General features: G+C 43.7%; 1 protein-coding gene across 4 annotated transcripts; it reads right to left on the reverse strand.

Annotated features, from left to right (window-relative positions):
* Nucleotides 1–8,306: 8,306 nt before the first annotated feature.
* On the reverse strand, nt 8,307–19,055 carry LOC311135104 (transcription initiation factor TFIID subunit 3-like). 4 transcript variants are annotated; one of them, XM_084168979.1, is made up of 7 exons: nt 18,701–19,055; nt 17,694–17,945; nt 15,634–17,453; nt 15,355–15,437; nt 12,017–12,266; nt 11,017–11,123; nt 8,307–9,842 (listed from the first exon to the last, which is right to left on the reverse strand). In XM_084168979.1, exons 1-7 carry the CDS (start codon nt 18,864–18,866, stop codon nt 9,728–9,730), a joined length of 2,793 nt encoding a protein of 930 aa, XP_084025105.1. In that variant the 5' UTR covers nt 18,867–19,055; the 3' UTR covers nt 8,307–9,727. The 4 variants fall into 4 exon arrangements, with proteins under 4 accessions (XP_084025105.1, XP_084025104.1, XP_084025107.1 ...); XM_084168978.1 differs by having other exon boundaries at nt 12,002–12,266; XM_084168981.1 differs by lacking the exon at nt 8,307–9,842 and having other exon boundaries at nt 11,045–11,196.
* Nucleotides 19,056–19,062: the final 7 nt, after the last annotated feature.

The following is a 19,062-nucleotide window of genomic DNA, read 5'->3' on the forward strand; positions in this document are numbered from 1 at the left end:
ATGTGTGCTAGGTTACCAGCCGGTTCTGTCACCTTGGCAGCAGAGCCAGATCGAGGCTCCTGCGGTGGATGAGTGGGCGCGGCGCTCGGAGGAGACATGGAACGCTGCACATGTCCACCTGCAGCGGGCCCTCCGACGTCAGAAGGCGAGCGCCGATCTCCACCGCAGTGAGGGACCGGTGTACGCACCTGGTGATCGAGTCTGGCTCTCTACCAGAAACCTGCCCCTCCGCCTGCCCTGTCGGAAACTGGGTCGGCGGTTTGTAGGGCCATTTAAAGTCCTGAGAAGGTTGAACGAGGTGTGTTACAAATTACAACTACCCGTTGAATATAAAAGTATTAAGCCCTCGTTCCATGTGTCTCTTCTCAGGCCGGTGGTAGCTGGCCCACTCCAGGAAAGTGAGATCAGGGAGACTCCTCCGCCCCCATTGGACATCGAGGGGGCACCGGCGTACTCCGTGAAGTCCATCTTGGATTCGAGACGTCGGATGGGGGGTCTCCAGTATCTAGTGGAGTGGGAGGGGTACGGTCCGGAGGAACGGTGCTGGGTGCCGAGGAGAGACGTTTTGGACCCGTCTCTCCTGACGGAATTCCATCGTGGGCACCCGACGCGCCCTGCTCCGCGTCCTCTTGGTCGTCCCCGAGGCCGGAGTCGGCGCACGTCTGGAGCCGCGCGTCAAGGGGGGGGTACTGTCACGGTTTCGGCCGAGGCTGCCTCTCTTCCTTGCTCGGGCAGGCTTCGGCGTTCGTCGTCTCCGGAATACTAGCTGCCACCGTTGAATGTTTCTGTGTTCGTTTGCTTTTGTCTGATTGTTGTACACCTGTTTCTCGTTTAGTGTAATTAGTGTCCTATAAGTTCTCGTTGTGTTTTGCCTAGTGTTGTGTGTTATTGTTTCCACTGTCTTGGTTGTTGCCAGACGTATTGTGCATTTTGCTCGGTTGAGCTGTTCCTCCATAGTTTGGAGTGTTTTCGTCGCACCTGTTTGTGCGCGCGTATTTGTTTCGCCTGCGTGCGGAGTTTCGCCTTCGGGCTAGTTAGTGTTGGTACTGTGAGTATTTTCACTAAAGTCTTTGGAATATACTTCTGCGTCCTGCGCCTGATTCCACCACCACACCCACCTACTACATCCTTGACATGTGTGTCCCATTTTGTGAATTCTTGGTCGGTGAGCGGACCCCAGACCTCACAACCATAAAGGGCAATGGGTTCTATAACTGATTCAAGTGTTTTTTGCCAGATCCTAATTGGTATGTCGAATTTTATGTTTCTTTTGATGGCATAGACTCTCAGATTGTTCACAGCTTTGTGGAAGTTACCTGTGGCGCTGATGTTTAGACAGAGGTATGTATAGTTCTTTGTGTGCTCTAGGGCAACGGTGTCTAGATGGAATTTGTATTTGTGGTCCTGGCAACTGAAACCTTTTTTGGAACACCATTATTTCTGTCTTACTGAGATTTACTGTCAGGGCCCAGGTCTGACAGAATCTGTACAGAAGATCTAGGTGCTGCTGTAGGCCCTCCTTGGTTGGTGACAGAAGCACCAGATCATCAGCAAACAGTAGACATTTGACTTCAGATTCTAGTAGGGTGAGGCCAGGTGCTGCAGACTGTTCTAGTGCCCTCGTCAAGAGGGTGGGGCTTAAGCTGCATTCCTGTCTCACCCCACGGCCCTGTGGAAAGAAATGTGTGTGTTTTTTGCCCATTTTAACCGCACACTTGTTGTTTGTGTACATGGATTTTATAATGTCGCATGTTTTTCCCCCAACACTACTTTCCATCAATTTGTATAGCAGACCCTCATGCCAAATTGAGTCAAAAGCTATTTTGAAATCAACGAAGCATGAGAAGATTTTGCCTTAGTTTTGGTTTGTTTATTTGTCAATTAGGGTGTGCAGGGTGAATACGTGGTCTGTCGTACGATCATTTGGTAAAAAGCCAATTTGACATTTGCTCAGGACATTGTTTTCACTGAGCAAATGAGCTAGTCTGCTGTTGATGATAATGCAGAGGATTTTCCCAAGGTTGCTGTTGACGCATATCCCACGGTAGTTATTGGGGTCAAATTTGTCTCCACTTTTGTGGATTGGGCTGATCAGTCCTTGGTTCAAATATTGGGGAAGATGCCAGAGCTAAGGATGATGTTAAAGAGTTTAAGTGTAGCCAATTGGAATTTGTGGTCTGTATATTTTATCATGAATCTCTCTCTCTCAGTCTTTCTTACTCACTCACATGCTCATCATACCCTAAAGTGACAGGGTCAGTCTGTCTGGTGATTTCATGTGTTCACTAGCACTGCAGGTAAAGTAAAATAACTACCAGCAGCTTTACCTTTCTACTAGTGGGTGCACTTTCAGATGGATCTGTTTCTGAAAACACATTCTGAAACTGCTGTCGGTCTGTGTCTTGTTTTCCATTGCTTTGTGGAAATGAAAGCTCCATCCATAGGTATTGGTTCTGGGTATTGGTAGTTTTTTGATAAATAAACCGGCTTTGAATTACGCTTTCATTGGGTCATTTAAACACCCTCAGAGGAACAATTTATGATGGAACAGATGACCCGGCAACAAGACCCGGCAACGAGCTGTGACCGTATGAGACTTGACACCCAACAGCACGGGGGGGAGAAAGAGGGAGACATCTTAACTACCCAACACCATAAGAGGCATTTGGCTAAGATTATCGACAGGACTGAACAGTCATTGTCATCACGAGAGGAGGTCAAGCATTCCGATAACCTCGTTTCTCCTGACGCCTCCATCTCCCTGTAGGTCTAAGGTCTCACATATCACACAGGAGAGGATACGGTTTGCTTGTAAAAAAGGATTTGCTCGACATTTGACATTATTCTTACATTAGCAGGGAAGAGCTTGTACAAGTCCAGTTCAATTTCAAATGCCAAATTTGTTTACAAAATGTTTACGCTACTCTCTCTCTCTCGCTCCCTCTGTTTACACTTTCGGTAACAGTGACTTGACTTAAACCCTGCACATATAATGCTTCATGGGTTTTTATAAGCATGTATGAGCCTACCACACTTTCTAGAAAGAAAGGCATTTGAAGAAATTGTTACACGTTCAATGATCTATGTATTGTTCAATGAATGCATGTTGTATAACCTGATAAAGCTGGCAGAGAGCCGCCATGAAAACACTTTTATTTATCTGTACAAACCAGTTGGTTAATGACCTTATCTTGCAAGAGAACACTTTTTTACTTCTCTTTTTCCTGTTTCGCTTCCTCTATGATTTCTTCACATCAGAAGACTGTCTCTTTCCTGTTCGAGGACCAGCTGTGGCACACACACTTTCACTCTTTATCTCACAACACTCGCTATATGCAGAATTACATTTTTAGAGCACTCACCGACACTATCCACCCACCCACCCACCACCCATACAACACAACACAGCCCAAGCATGACAGTATAATGCATCAGTTCTGCTTTCTGCCTGGCCAAACATTTCAATTTACTGTGAAGATTTCAACAAGATTTGGAGCCCACATCATCTGACTCAAGCAGTCTAAAATAGACCTAAATGAAACGCCCAGCGTGAGCTGTACCGGGTTGTGACAGACAGGCAGGCAGACAAACTGGCAGAGAGACAGACAGGAAGGCAGAGAGAGAGACAAACAGACAGAAAGGCAGAGAGACAGACAGGCAGGCAGAGACAGACAGACAGGCAGACAGACAGGCAGACAGACAGACAGACAGACAGACAGACAGGCAGAGAGACAGACAGGGAGGCAGACTGAGACAGACCGCGAGACAGACAGACAGTCAGAGAGACAGACATAGGTAGAGACAGAACGGAAGGCAGACAGAGAGAGAGACAGACAGGAAGGCAGACAGAGAGACAGACAGGCAGAGACAGACAGACAGGCAGAGAGACAGACAGAAGAAAGGAATAGTGTAGGTGTCTCCTTAAAGGTGCAATCTGCAATAGTTAGTTGTTCAATGGCTATTTCAATTAATTATATATTATATACCCATTGGGAGTACAGATTACAGATTCTGGTTTTAAATGTCATCAAGATGCAAGTTACAAACCAATTGCCTAACTAATGGAGAGACATGATATTTAAAATACTGCCTGTTACTATGGTGATGATTTCGCTGCTTGCATGGTGTTGCTATTCCTATTATATACTGTATATAAAAGGATTAGATATCTGGAGAGCGAAATGTAACATTAACATGAATCCTATTAAAGACTGCAAAACAAAAACCCAGGTTTTTTTCATTGCTCTTTTCAATCAAACATTGCTAACAGCACATGCCATTTTTAACTACAGGCAGAAGAGTAACAACATGAGGTAGGCCTCATTATGGTCCGATCAGAAATCAATTTACTAGTCTATTATAATCCCGTGGTACCGGTGGTTTGTTGAGTCATGGGAGAAGAAGAGACAGACGCTACAAAAGCAACTGGACTTTCATGATTACAGTTCAAAGGCAGAAAGTGAAGTGGTCCACATGGGCCAAACTATTCACCAGAGACGTTCTTTCCCGTTTCTACATTCATTATTTGGGAGCACATTATTTTTTTTTTTGAATGCTGTGCACAAAATGAATTCCACTTCTTCACGCCCCAGAATCCAAAACATTGGATAAGAGCTCCTCTCTCAATGTCTTGGCATGTGAAGAAGCCTGCCAGTTCCTGCATTAAGAATGACACCATGTGGTCATATGGAGAAATGCAACATTTTCAGAATTGCTGTGTAATGGAACATGTACCTGTGCTGCACAGTACCTGACAAACCTTTAAATTGGCAAAAAACTAAATACTATGTATTACCACACCAGGAAGATATTACTTCTTAAACATTATACCTACCCTAGGCTTTTTAAGTCTTATAAAAATACTTTATGAAGGTTCATACATGTCTATAACAAGTAATAAAGCGTTTTACCTGTTGTGTTTTTATTATTTACCTGGTCGGCTTTAAGTAAAGTGTTACCGGATAGTTTACAGTAGGCTCTACTTAAACGTTCTGCGCTAGATAGTACTACTTGAACATTCTAGTAGGCTCCACTTGGGGCGGCAGGTAGCTTAGTGGTTAAGAGCGTTGTGCCAGTAACCGAAAGGTCGCTGGTTCTAATCCCCGAGCCTACTAGGTGAAAAATCTGTCGATGTGCCCTTGAGCAAGGCACTTATCCCTAATTGCTCCCGTAAGTCGCTTTGGATAAGAGCGTCTGCTAAATGACTAAAAAAAATAAAAGACAAAAAAATTACCTTGAGCATTCTACATGAGGTGTTTCTTGAATATTATACACTAGGCTATACTTATATTATACACAGCAGTCTGTTTCATCTCTTTGCCAACTCCTTATGGAAGGGGACTGTGGACCTACATAAGGAGTTGGCATTACTTGAACACTTCTTTTTGGCTTTTTTATGACTCCATACTCCTCAGACAATACAAATCCAATGACAGCAAAAATGACACACTGCTTCTTCATCCAAACATTTCAGAGTAATTTAACAAATTCAACTTCACTGTTTTGTTAAAATATTTCCACTGTATTTTCATGAATTAAATGCATCAAAACAAAACAAACTAAATAAAAATTATCTTAGGGAAAAAGGGTGAGAATTGCACACAGAACAATCAAAGTAAAAAATGAACGAAGGAAGATAGAAGAGGTAAATGATATCAACCTGAATCATTACAAGGATAGATGTGTACAGATGAAGATGACCAACTACACTTTCCATTTTTTGGATGGCAATGAGATTAACAGACTGTTAGGCTTTAATAGTTGAAATATCAGCAAAATTAGATACCTTTACAACGAGCACAGCCACAGTATAACTCTGATCGGGAGACAATCTATATGAAGAAAAAATTATAATACAAACTTTCATTTAAAAAAATATACATAAATTACAGAAAATCATTCAAGTTAAAAACCAATAATCTGGAAATGGATTTAACAAATCAGAATACGAGTCCTAAGAACAAAATGCATGTGGCTTGGTTGGAAGTTGGTATTTACATACAAAGGCAGTCACCTTTATATACAATCCCCCATGTATTTATTTGGACAGTGAAGCTAAAACTTTTAATTTGGCTCTATACTCCAGCATTTTGGATTTGAGATCAAATGTTTTCTATGAGGCGACAGTACAGAATGTCACCTTATATTTGGGGGTATTTTCATATATCTGTTTTACCATTAAGAAATATAAGCACTTTATGCATTTAGTCCCCCCATTTGAAGTTGTCATAACAAGTACAGTATTTGGACAAATTAATTTATAGTGTATTACATTTAGTCAAAAGACTGACTCTACAAACTTGTTGGATGCATTTACAGTTTGTTTTGTTTGATTTGGATTATGTTGTGCCCAATAGAAATGAATGGTAAATAATGTGGTGTCATTTTGGAGTCACTTTTATTGTAAATAAGAATAGAATGTTTCTGAACACGTATACATTAATGTGGATACTACCATGATTACAGATAGTCCTGAATGAATCGTGAATAATGATGAGTGAGAAAGTTAAGAGGCATAAATATTATACCACCTCATAAAATGCTAACCTCCCCTGTTTTTGTCAATGGTTAGAGGTTAGCATGTTTTAGGGGCATGATCTTTGTGAATCTATAACTTCCTCACTCATCATTATTGACAATTCAGTGATGATTATCCGTAATCATGGTAGCATCCACATTAATGTAGAATATTGTTATTTACAATAAAGGTGATTCTAAATTGACACAATACATTATTTACCATTGATTTCTATTTGACACAACATAATCGGAAACAACCAAAACAAACTGCAAATGCATCCAAGAAGTTTGTAGAGTCACAAGCTTGATGTAGTCATTGTGTGCTAGAAATATGGGACCAAATACTAACCTTTTTAATAAATGTAATACACTATAAGTGAATTTTTTCAAAATACTTACGACACCTTCAAATGGGCGGACTAGATACATAAAGTGCATTAATTTCTATACAGTAAAACAGATATGTATGAAAATACCCTCAAATAAAATGGGACATTCTTCACTGTCACCTCATATACACTACCGTTCAAAAGTTTGGGGTCACTTAGAAATGTCCCTGTTTTCGAAAGAAAATTATTTTTTTGTCCATTAAAATAACATAAAATTGAGCAGAAATACAGTGTAGACATTGTTAATGTTGTAAATGGCTATTGTAGCTGGAAACGGCTGATTTTTGATGGAATATCTACATAGGCGTACAGAGGCCCATTATCAGCAACCATCAGTCCTGTGTTCCAATGGCACGTTGTGTTTGCTAATCCAAGTTTATCATTTTAAAAGGCTAACTGCTCAATAGAAAACCCTTTTGCAATTATGTTATCACAGCTGAAAACTGTTTTGCTGATTAAAGAAGCAATAAAACTGGCCTTCTTGAGACTAGTTGAGTATCTGGAGCATCAGCAATTGTGGGTTCGATTACAGGCTCAAAATGGCCAGAAACAAATAACTTTCTTCTGAAACTCTTTCTTCTGAAACTCGTCAGTCTATTCTTGTTCTGAGAAATTATGGCTATTCCATGCGAGAAATTGCAAAGAAACTGAAGATCTCGTACAACGCTGTGTACTACTCCCTTCACAGAACAGCGCAAACTGTCTCTAACCAGAATAGAAAGAGGAGTGGGAGGCCCCAGTGCACAACTGAGCAAGAGGACAAATACATTAGAGTGTCTAGTTTGAGAAACAGACACCTCACAGGTCCTCAACTGGCAGCTTCATTAAATAGTACCCGCAAAACACCAGTCTCAATGTCAACAGTGAAGAGGCGACTCCGGGATGCTGACCTTCTAGGCAGAGTTGCAAAGAAAAAGCCATCTCTCAGACTGCCCATCTTAATCTTTTCTTTTTATTGGCCAGTCTGAGATATGGCTTTTTCTTTGCAACTCTGCCTAGAAGGTCAGCATCCCGGAGTCGCCTCTTCACTGTTGACATTGAGACTGGTGTTTTGCGGGTACGATTTAATGCTGCCAGTTGAGGACCTGTGAGGCGCCTGTTTCTCAAACTAGACACTCAACCTAATGTATTTGTCCTCTTGCTCAGTTGTGCACTGGGGCCTCCCACTCCTCTTTCTATTCTGGTTAGAGACAGTTTGCGCTGTCCTGTGAAGGGAGTAGTACACAGCGTTGTACAGGATCTTCAGTTTCTTGGCAATTTCTCGCATGGAATAGCCATAATTTCTCAGAACAAGAATAGACTGACGAGTTTCAGAAGAAAGTTATTTGTTTCTGGCCATTTTGAGCCTGTAATTGAACCCACAATTGCTGACGCTCCAGATACTCAACTAGTCTCAAGGCCAGTTTTATTGCTTCTTTAATCAGCACAACAGTTTTCAGCTGTGCTAACATAATTGCAAAAGGGTTTTCTAATGATCAATTAGCCTTTTAAAATGATAAACTTGGATTAGCAAACACAACGTGCCATTGGAACACAGGACTGATGGTTGCTGATAATGGGCCTCTGTATGCCTATGTAGATATTCCATTAAAAATCAGGCGTTTCCAGCTACAATAGCCATTTACAACATTAACAATGTCTACAATCTATTTCTGATTAATTTTATGTTATTTTAATGGACAAAAAAAATGCTTTTCTTTCGAAAACAGGGACATTTCTATGTGACCCCAAACTTTTGAACGGTAGCGTAAAACATTTGATCTCAAATCCAAAATATAGTATAAAGCCAAATTACACATTTTAGCTTCACTTTCCAAATAAATATGTAGGGGAGTGTACATTACATATTTAATGATACTGCAGCAGAAAACCGGGAGGGGGGATTTTAAACAGGCAGAATCTGAATCGGTCATTCAGTTTGATATTATTGACCTATGTGACAATACTAGCCTGGTTCCCAGATCTGTTTGTGCTGTCTCCAACTCAAGCCAATAGCCATAGGAATTGGCAAGACAGCACACACATATCTGGGACCAGGCTATGACAATACTAATGAAACAACAAGAATAATGTGGCAATGGATGAATGTAGACTTTTCTCTATACCCTGCTCTCTTTGACAACATTGAACTCAACAGTTATCCATTTGTAGCCATGATGATTGAAAAGCATGATCTCCGTGATGACATCGGAGCACCTGAACATTCCTTCCTGAACGCTGGGCTCCCACATCAACAGAGGCTGCGTCCCAATTATCTACCCTTCTCCCGAAGTGGGCACTTGCACAGTCCCTTTCGTGGATTGAACAATCTCCTGGAGCACCTTTCCCCATCATGGATTTAACAAATGGTTGAAACTCCTTTCAGCCATTGCTTACACCAATCCAAGCATTTTAAATCCATGACGTGGAGGGTGCTAGTGCACACCGGCAGAAGGGTAGAGAACCAGGACGCAGCCTTAAAAGCCCCCCCCCCCCCCCCCCGAAACACTTTACAGAAGGGAGGGGAAGGAAGCATAGTAACCATGGAGCCCACAGGAGAACGGAGGTTGGATATGTGCTGGTTAAAGAGTCTGTTTTTCTTTTCTTTTCTTTTTTCTTCTACAGAGTCACACACGGCGCTATCATATCATTGGCTGATCATGTCAGTCACTAAAATCATCAGGAGGTGTGAATGTCCCATCTGTCATGTTGATTTACTTCTTTCTTTGTTTGTTTACAGCAGTGCCAGGAGTGTTCTAAAAGGATGGTTTGAAGAAGCAGACAGTCCAGCGAATGAAAAGTACCAAGTCCAAAGTGAGCTTTGTTTTGCAAAGTCTCTCTCAATGCACTTTGTGTTTCCTCTTCTTGTGTTTTTTGTCCTTCTTCTTGCCGGCACACTTCACACAGAACCACTGCTGGTCCTCGGGAGGGGCTGAGACCATCCCGACACAAGGCCTGGGGGGAGAAAGACGGAATCAGTGAGTGATAAAAAGAAGGGATCAAAAAGGGATAGTTAGAGAGGATCAGCTTTCCCCAGCGTAGGAACAGTGGCTAGTTACTGCTGTAGAACCATAGTGAGGAACATTGACTAGTTATTACTGTAGAACCATAGTGAGGAACATTGACTAGTTATTACTGTAGAACCATAGTGAGGAACATTGACTAGTTACTGTAGAAACATAGTGAGGAACATTGACTAGTTACTGTAGCGTAGCTGTAGAACCATAGTGAGGAACATTGACTAGTTACTGTAGCGTAGCTGTAGAACCATAGTGAGGAACATTGACTAGTTACTGCTGTAGAACCATAGTGAGGAACATTGACTAGTTATTACTGTAGAACCATAGTGATGAACATTGACTAGTTATTACTGTAGAACCATAGTGAGGAACATTGACTAGTTACTGTAGAACTATAGTGAGGAACATTGACTAGTTATTGCTGTAGAACCATAGTGAGGAACATTGACTAGTTATTACTGTAGAACCATAGTGAGGAACATTGACTAGTTATTGCTGTAGAACCATAGTGAGGAACATTGACTAGTTACTGCTGTAGAACCATAGTGAGGAACATTGGCTAGTTACTGCTGTAGAACCATAGTGAGGAACATTGACTAGTTATTGCTGTAGAACTATAGTGAGGAACATTGACTAGTTATTGCTGTAGAACCATAGTGAGGAACATTGACTAGTTACTGCTGTAGAACCATAGTGAGGAACATTGACTAGTTATTGCTGTAGAACCATAGTGAGGAACATTGACTAGTTACTGCTGTAGAACCATAGTGAGGAACATTGATTAGTTATTACTGTAGAACCATAGTGAGGAACATTGACTAGTTATTGCTGTAGAACCATAGTGAGGAACATTGACTAGTTATTGCTGTAGAACCATAGTGAGGAACATTGGCTAGTTATTGCTGTAGAACCATAGTGAGGAACATTGACTAGTTATTGCTGTAGAACCATAGTGAGGAACATTGACTACTAGTCAATGTTCCTCACTATGGTTCTACAGCAATAACTAGTCATATCAGCTGGACTGAACCAGAGTAAATGAATGAATGAATAAACAAATGAATGAATTAATGGATGGATGGATTAATTAATCCAAACCTCTCTCTTACCAGTGGTACCAGTCATCGCAGTCATCACAGCCGATCATGGGACTACCGTCGTCACGTTTGTTACAGCCAGGACAGATCCAGATCTGGTTTCCCCACTCATCACGGATCTACAGGGGAAACAACATCTTAGCAACAACACACTCAGGAGTAGAATATCTGGCTTCCCCACTCATCACGGATCTACAGGGGAAACAACGTGTTAGCAACAAGACAGAATATGCATCGCATAAAATAAAAATGTTTATTATGTATGCCTATGTATACTGAGTGGACAAAATATTAAGAACATCTGCTCTTTCCATGACACTGACCAGGTGAAAGTTATGATCCCTTATCGATGTCACTTGTTAAATCCACTTCAATCAGTGTAGATGAAGGGGAGGAGACAGGTTAAAGAAGGATTTTTAAGCCTTGAGACAATTGAGACATGGATTGTGTATGTGTGCCATTCAGAGGGTGAATGAGCAAGACAAAAGATTTAAGTGCATTTGAACGGGGTATGGTAGTAGGTGCCAGGCGCACCGGTTTGTGTCGAGAACTGCAACACTGCTCAACAGTTTCCTATGTGTATCAAGAATGGTCCACCACCCAAAGGACATCCAGCCAACTTGACACAACTGTGGGAAGCATTGGAGTCAACTTGGGCCAGCATCCCTGTAGAATGCTTTCGACACCTTGTAGAGTCCATGCCCCGATGAATTGAGGCTGTTCTGAGGGCAAAAGGGGGTGCAACTCAATATTAGTGAGGTGTTCTTAATGTTTGGTATACTCAGTGTATATCCATTACCTGTTACTATCCGGAGCAATGGAGAACACTCTCAAGACTATGTATGCTGCAGTTGTGCTCTTCAATAAAACATATTTCAAACAGATAGGAGTAGATAGACATGAGATATGCATGAGTGATAAAGGGGGTCTGGGACCCTCAGGAATAGACAGAATAGTCAAGAGAGATAGATGAGTAATGAAGTGGGGTGGGACTCACCACGTATGTACTGACAGTTTCAGTGACCACGCTGCGTACAAATGTTTTGCCGGAGGACAGCATTGATGCAGGTGACAGCATGGCAGGGGGAGGGTTGTCAGGGGGAAGATGGGATGCAGGAGGTGCCAACGAGGGTATCGGGGGGAGGATTGGAGGAGGTGGCGGCAGCTGAAGGCGACTGCCGGGAACAGATTTGGTGGTGGGGGTCTTGGGTGCTGGAATCTTGGGCGGTGGCTCGGAATTCGGAACCACCTTGCTGATAACTCTGGAGATGGAAAGAGAGAGAGAGAGAGCGAGAGAGAGAGAGAGAGATCAGAGCCAATGAGAAATGACTTCATGCGAGTAAAAAATACAGAGGCCCTGAACCACATAGGACCAGACACAGCACTTGTTTTGTACATCTATGTATGTAGGTGTTCCTGTGTCAGTGTGTGCTGTACATGTTTGATGCAGCTGTATGCTGCAGCCAAATTAAGTTAAAGGTGCAATATGTAGAAATTGCTCAGCCATTTCCTGGTTGCTAAAATTCTAATAGTTCACATAATTTCAAGCAATGTATAGTGTAGAGAATCATTGTACTATCTAAACCGCTGTGAAATATATTTTCAGTAACCAAAAATATTGTATTTTCAGCTGTTTGAAGCTTGTGTACAAAATCGAAAGTAAAAGACGCAAAAACGAAACTTAAGAACAGGAAGTATAGAAATAGCGCACATAGAACATATCTACCGCTTCTTAGACTCGCTCAATGCAAATGACAGATGTACAACTCACATTTCAATGGGAATTTGGTCGGGTCGCCCAAAAAGGGACATTTACAGTATTCAGACCCCTTGACCTTTCCCACATTTTGTTTTGTTACTGCCTTATTCTAAAATGGATGAAATCATTTTTCCCCTCATCAATCTACACACAATACCCCATAATGACAAAGCAAAAACAGGATTTTTTAAATTTTTATTTTTATACGGAAAGATCACATTTACATAAGTATTCAGACCATTTACTCAGTACTTTGTTGAAGCACCTTTGGTAGCGATTACTGCCTTTGAGTCTTCTTGGATATGACGCTACAAGCTTGGCACACCTGTATTTGGGGAGTTTCTCCCATTCTTCTCTGCAGATCCTCTAAAGCACTGTCAGGTTGGATGGGGATCGTAGCTGCACAGCTATTTTCAGGTCTCTCCAGAGATGTTCGATCGGGTTCAAGTCCGGGCTCTGGCTAGGTGTCTCAAGGACATTCAGAGACTTGTCCCGAAGCCACTCCTGTGTTGTCTTGGCTGTGTGCTTAGGGTCGTTGTCCTGTTGGAAAGTGAACCTTCGACCCAGTCTCAGGTCCAAAGCACTCTGGAGCAGGTTTTCATCAAGGATCTCTCTGTACTTTGCTCCGTTCATCTTTCCCTCGATCCTGACTAGTCTCCCAGTCCCTGCCGCTGAAAAACATTCCCACAGCATGATGCTGCCACCAACATGCTTCACCGTAGGGATGGTGCCAGGTTTCCTCCAGACGTGAAGCTTGGTATTCAGACCAAAGAGTTCAATCTTGGTTTCATCAGACCAGAGACACTTGTTTCTCATGGTCTGAGAGTCCTTTGGGTGCCTTGTGGCAACTCCAAGCAGGCTGTCATGTGCATTCTACTGATGAGTGGCTTCTGTCTGGCCACTACCATAAATGCCTGATTGGTGGAGTGCTGTAGAGATGGTTGTCCTTCTAGAAGGTTCTCCCATCTCCACAGAGGAACTCTGGAGCTCTGTCAGAGTGACCAAGGCCCTTCTCCCCTGATTGCTCAGTTTGGCCGGGCGGACAGCTCTAGGAAGATAATTGGTGGTTCCAGACTTCTTCCATTTAAGAATGATGGAGGCCACTGTGTTTTTGGGGACCTTCAATGCTGCAGACATTTTTTGGTGCCCTTCCCCAGATCTGTGCCTCGACACAATCCTGTCTCGGAGCTCCATGGACAATTCCTTCGACCTCATGGCTTGTTTTTTGCTTTGACATGCACTGTCAATTGTGGGACCTTATATAGACAGGTTTCTGCCGTTCCAAATCATGTCCAATCAGATTAATTTACCACAGGTGGACTCCAATCAAGTTGTAGAAACATCTCAAGGATGATCGATGGCAACAGGATAACCCTGAGCTCAATTTTGAGTCTCATATCGATCATAGCCTACTGCTGGAAAAACGTATGTGATATGGCTTTACACCCCCTGCTATAATGTGGATAAAGAGTTACTTGTCTTAACAGAACACAGAGGGTGTTCTTTAATGGAAGCCTCTCAAACATAATCCAGGTGGAATCAGGAATTCCCCAGGGCAGCTGTCTAGGCCCCTTGCTTTTTTCCATCTTTACTAACGACATGCCACTGGCTTTGAGTAAAGCCAGTGTGTCTATGTATGCGGATAACTCAACACTATACACGTCAGCTACTATAGCAACAGAAATAACTGCAAAACTTAAAGAGTTGCAGTTAGTTTCGGAATGGGTGGCAAGGAATAAGTTAGTCCTGAATATTTCCAAAACTAAAAGCATTGTATTTGGGTCAAATCATTCACTAAACCCTAAACCTCAACTACATCTAATGAATAATGTGGAAATTGAGCAAGTTGAGGTGACTAAACTGCTTGGAGTAACCCTGGATTGTAGACTGTCATGGTCAAAGCATATTGATACAACAGTAGCTAAGATGGGGAGAAGTATGTCTATAATTAAGCGCTGCTCTGCCTTCTTAACAACACTATCAACAGGTCCTACAGGCCTAGACTACTGTTCAGTAGTGTGGTCAGGTGCCACAAAGAGGGACTTGGGAAAATTGCAGTTGGCTCAGAACAGGGCAGCACGGCTGCCCCTTAAAAGTACACGGAGAGCCAACATTAATGACATGCATGTCAGTCTCTCCTGGCTCATAGTGGAAGAGAGATTAACTTCATCACTGCTTGTTTTTGTAAGAGGTGTTGACAAGCTGAATGTACTAAGTTGTCTGTTTGGAATACTGTTTTATATGTAATGTAAGTGCTTTAATATGTTTGGACCCCAGGAAGAGTAGCTGCTGCCTTGGCAGCAGCTAATGGGGATCCCTAATAAATACAAACAGCAAAGGGCCTGAATACTTACATAAATAAGGTATTTATGTTTTTATACATATGCTAAAATTTTAAAAACTTTTCGCTTTGTCATTATGGGGTATTGTGTGTAGATTGATGAGGATATATATATATATTTTTTTTTAATCCATTTTAGAAAAAGGCTGTAACGTAACAAAATGTGGAAAAGGTCAAGAGGTCTTAATACTTTCCAAATGCACTGTAAATGGACTAATAAAGTTGTATTGATTTGAATTGAGAAACTTACATTTTGTCCTGTCCAGCCCCCACCCTCAGGGTCAGCCTGGGGATGACAGGAGACGGGACAGTCACTGGAGTCTCCACCCTCACCTAGAAGAAGAAGAAGAAGAAGAAGAAGAAGAAGAAGAAGAAGAAGAAGAAGAAGAAGAAGAAGAAGAAGAAGAAGAAGAAGAAGAAGAAGAAGAAGAAGAAGAAGAAACGTGTTATTGTGTGTGTGTGTAAGATGCTTCACTAATGTTTTATAAAATGCTACACTACAAACCAATACTGGGAAAAGACAAGTTACCTTTTCTAGCCTGATCCTCTCTTTTTCCTTCTCTCGCTTCTTCTCCTCTTTATCTCTCTCCTTCTCCCTCTCCTTGTCTTTATCTTTCTTCTTCTTCTTCTTCTTGTCTTTCTTCTTGTCCTTCTCCTTGCTCTTCACATCCTTGTCCTGGAGGATGGGGGGAAGAGGGGGCAACATGGAGGGGATGCGGAGACACGTGGACGGGCTGAACCGGACAGGCATGTCACCCAAACTGAATGGGGTGAGGGAGGATATCTTCTGCCTGTCCTTACCTTTGTCCCGCTTGTCTTTGTCCTTCTTGCTCTTCTCCTTGTCCTTCTTCTTGTCTTTCTGTTTGTCCTTCTCCTTCTTGCCGCTGCCATCCCCTCCATCTCGGGACTTGATCTTGATCATGGATCCTTCCGGACTGCCGAACCCTGACCTCTGACCCTGGAAGTGTTCCCCGAGGTCGTCCTTGTTTCCAATGTCCTTCCATGGCATCTTGGCCTCTTTGGAGAAAGAATCTTTGCTCTTCCCCCTGTTCTTATCCTTGTTCTTCTCTTTCATCTTCCCCCTGTTCTTATCCCTCTCTTTATCTTTTGGTTTCTCTCCTTTATCCTTCATCTTTGTCTTGAGCTCCTTCTTCAGTTTCTTCTTGATGTCAGCCGAGGAGACGAGCTTGTTCTTCTCCTGGTACATCTTGAGGAGGGGTTCCGGGGTCGGGGGCGAGGCGGACGCTGAGGTGAGGTACGATTCGTCCTGGGGTTGTCCTGCCGAGGGACCCCCCTGGTTCACCTTGCGTATGACCTCGTTGATGGAGTCGTCCATGGTCCAGTTCCCGGGGCCGCCACCTGTGCTGAGTTGTAGTGGCGTGGACGTGTCTTTACCAAGGCTGTTGGCATCCAGTGAGAGCTTAGGCGTTCCTCCTGGCTCCATGATAGTGAGCCTCCGGGGAGAGGAGAAGCCATCGCTCTCCGACTCGCAGCCCGACGAGAAGGCGAAGGGGTCGGGCTCCCGCTCGGCGCACGCCCTGGCGATCACAGCGTCGATGGAGTCGTTGATATCGGCGTTGTCGGTGCCAGGTTCGACGAGTTTACCTGAGATGAAACCCGCCAGCTCGTGGTCCTCCAGGCTTTGTACGTGGATGTTCTCCTTCCCCATCCTCTCGCTGAGGGCTGACAGTGGCAGCCTCTGTAGGCCAAGGGCCTGAGCCTCCGACTTGCCCTGGGGGTGAGACCCAGACTTGGCTCCAGAGCCCATCTTGGGGCTCTTGGGACTTTTAGGGCTCTTGGTCTGGCCAGGGGACTTTTTCCTTTCCTTGGAAGATTTAGGCGAGCAGATGGGGCTGCCTGACATAGCCCCACCAGCATTGACCCCCTTGGGGGACTTAGTCCGTGGCCTGCCAGGGGATGAGCCTTTTGGCCCTTTGCGGCCTTGACCGCCATGAGACTTATGATCCGAGTGTCTCCCGGGGGTCACCGGCTGGGGTCTGAATGACGTTGGAGGCCCAGGTGTCTCAGGGGACAGAGACATTGAACCCAGGCTGTCATGAGAGTGAGAGGCCATCATGCCTGGAGGAACACGTTGGGGGTTGAGGGAGGTGAGGGGCTCCCTGGGCTCCATGCTCCAGTCGGGGCTGAAGCCAGGGTGCATGCGAGGCCTCTTGGAGGTGGGCATCATACCCATGGCAGCGTCGGGGCTGTCCAGGTGTCTCTTCACAGGGTGGTTCTCATCATTCACTGCCTCGTCATCATCCATATCCTCATCGGTATCGTCCAGCGGGACCTGCATGGCCTCGGCAGAGGTGCCCATGTCAGCCAGGGCTTCCTCCTCCTCCTCTTCTACAGGTGAAAGAGAACACTGAGTTAATCAATCACTCAGTCTTCCAGGGTCTGATTGGCATTGAATTAAAGGAGGAAGATAAAAACCATCTGTCTATCAAAACCCCATTAACACACAAATACAAACAGAAGCATACACACACTCCCTATCTCATGACATTCTCTATACACTGCACAACTGTTCTTCATAGAGGTAAGTTGTGCCACACAAACACACACACATAATGCTACAGCCCTTACCTTCCTGTAGTGAGACCAAGGGTGGCATATAATCTGGAACGTAGTCCTTCCTCTCCTCTGCGTCCCCCCGGAGCCCCACTCCAGGCTGAGGGAACTGCAGCACGTTGTTCTTGCTTAGGGGGAATAGGGGCGTCTGCTGGGCGAAGCCTACAGGCTCCAGGTTGTGGACATAGTCCTCCAGCTCAGACAGACTCACCCCCAGCAGCCTGAATGCCTGGCCTACGTCGTCCAGCACTGGGTCTGTTCGCCCATCTAGGAATAAACAGGAGTATGCATGAGACATCGCACCGAAAGGTCTTCTTTAACATGTATCTTACTAAGGGTCAAACCCAAGGAGTGAGACTGAATGGACAACAAGGATAATTTCATGCAAGGACTTACATACAGTATATCCTTTGTCATATGGATCATCCTCTTTCTTAATCATGGTTTGATTGAGCCAAAATGAAGATTAGCTAAACCATTAGCTATTATGTCTTCAGCAAATAGTTCATTTTCTGTAATTTTATCCCCAAGGGAAAGACGTGACAATTATTGACAAACCTACTACATTTCTAGGATAGTATTTTCTTAAAAGTCATTTCTAAATGAGATACCACACTGGGTTCCTTCTCTCCCATGTTGAACACTCCCCTATGTTGACATCTGAGCTAACCATTTCAGACACAGCATGACCGGTTTCAACTGAGAAACACAAATACACATGGCCAAAACATACAAAATGTACACAATTGAGCTAACTACACAGATACATACATGCAATACTTAGAAAATGTATACTCGCAAACATAACTAAGTCTGGTCATTGATTACATCATGTGGCTAACTAACATAGTTGGTTAGCAGCTAGGCTATCTTTACTGTACATGTCTCTGACAAGCTATTAGCACTAACGTTAGGCCTCGATTGGAGGGGGCGCTAGTCACCGAGCCGGGAATAAACAACGTGATCCAATACCTAGCCAGATCACTCACGTCAAGTAGACATGTCGGAAATACAGTACTTACAGAGCTCCGAATATCGATGACAACCCCTGGCCAACTGCTGGATATATCTGTGCAGAACATCGGAAAGCAGGTCGCAGGCGGTGAGCTGCACCGCATCCCAGCCCAGCGCTTGGCAGATCTGCGCCACCGACACACGCAGCAGCGAGCGGGCATAGCTCTCACACATCTCACTGACTTTAGTAACGGTCCTTGCTTCGTCAATCCCTACTATAAAACATCATCCTGTTCTTCATGATGCATGAAATACATGCAGGTCGCGAACAAAACGCTCGATGAGGGTTAATTTTGACATCTATTCGTGTAAATATGTTGACGCTCTCGCCAGAGCCGCCATCTTGTTTCCACCGACAAAACCATCCTAG

This window comes from Coregonus lavaretus (genome assembly GCF_964263955.1).
Source record: "Coregonus lavaretus genome assembly, chromosome: 9".
NCBI lineage: Eukaryota > Metazoa > Chordata > Actinopteri > Salmoniformes > Salmonidae > Coregonus > Coregonus lavaretus.

Excerpts from the sequence above, each read along its gene's own strand:
- LOC311135104 (XM_084168978.1), bottom strand. The coding sequence starts at position 18,866 with ATGTGTGAGAGCTATGCCCGCTCGCTGCTGCGTGTGTCGGTGGCGCAG. Across the intron at positions 17,946-18,700 it reads TCATCGATATTCGGAGCTCT|ATGGGCGAACAGACCCAGTG; the intron begins GTAAGTACTGTA and ends GTTTATTCCTAG. Across the intron at positions 11,124-12,001 it reads AAACTGTCAGTACATACGTG|ATCCGTGATGAGTGGGGAAA; the intron begins GTGAGTCCCACC and ends TTTCCCCTGTAG.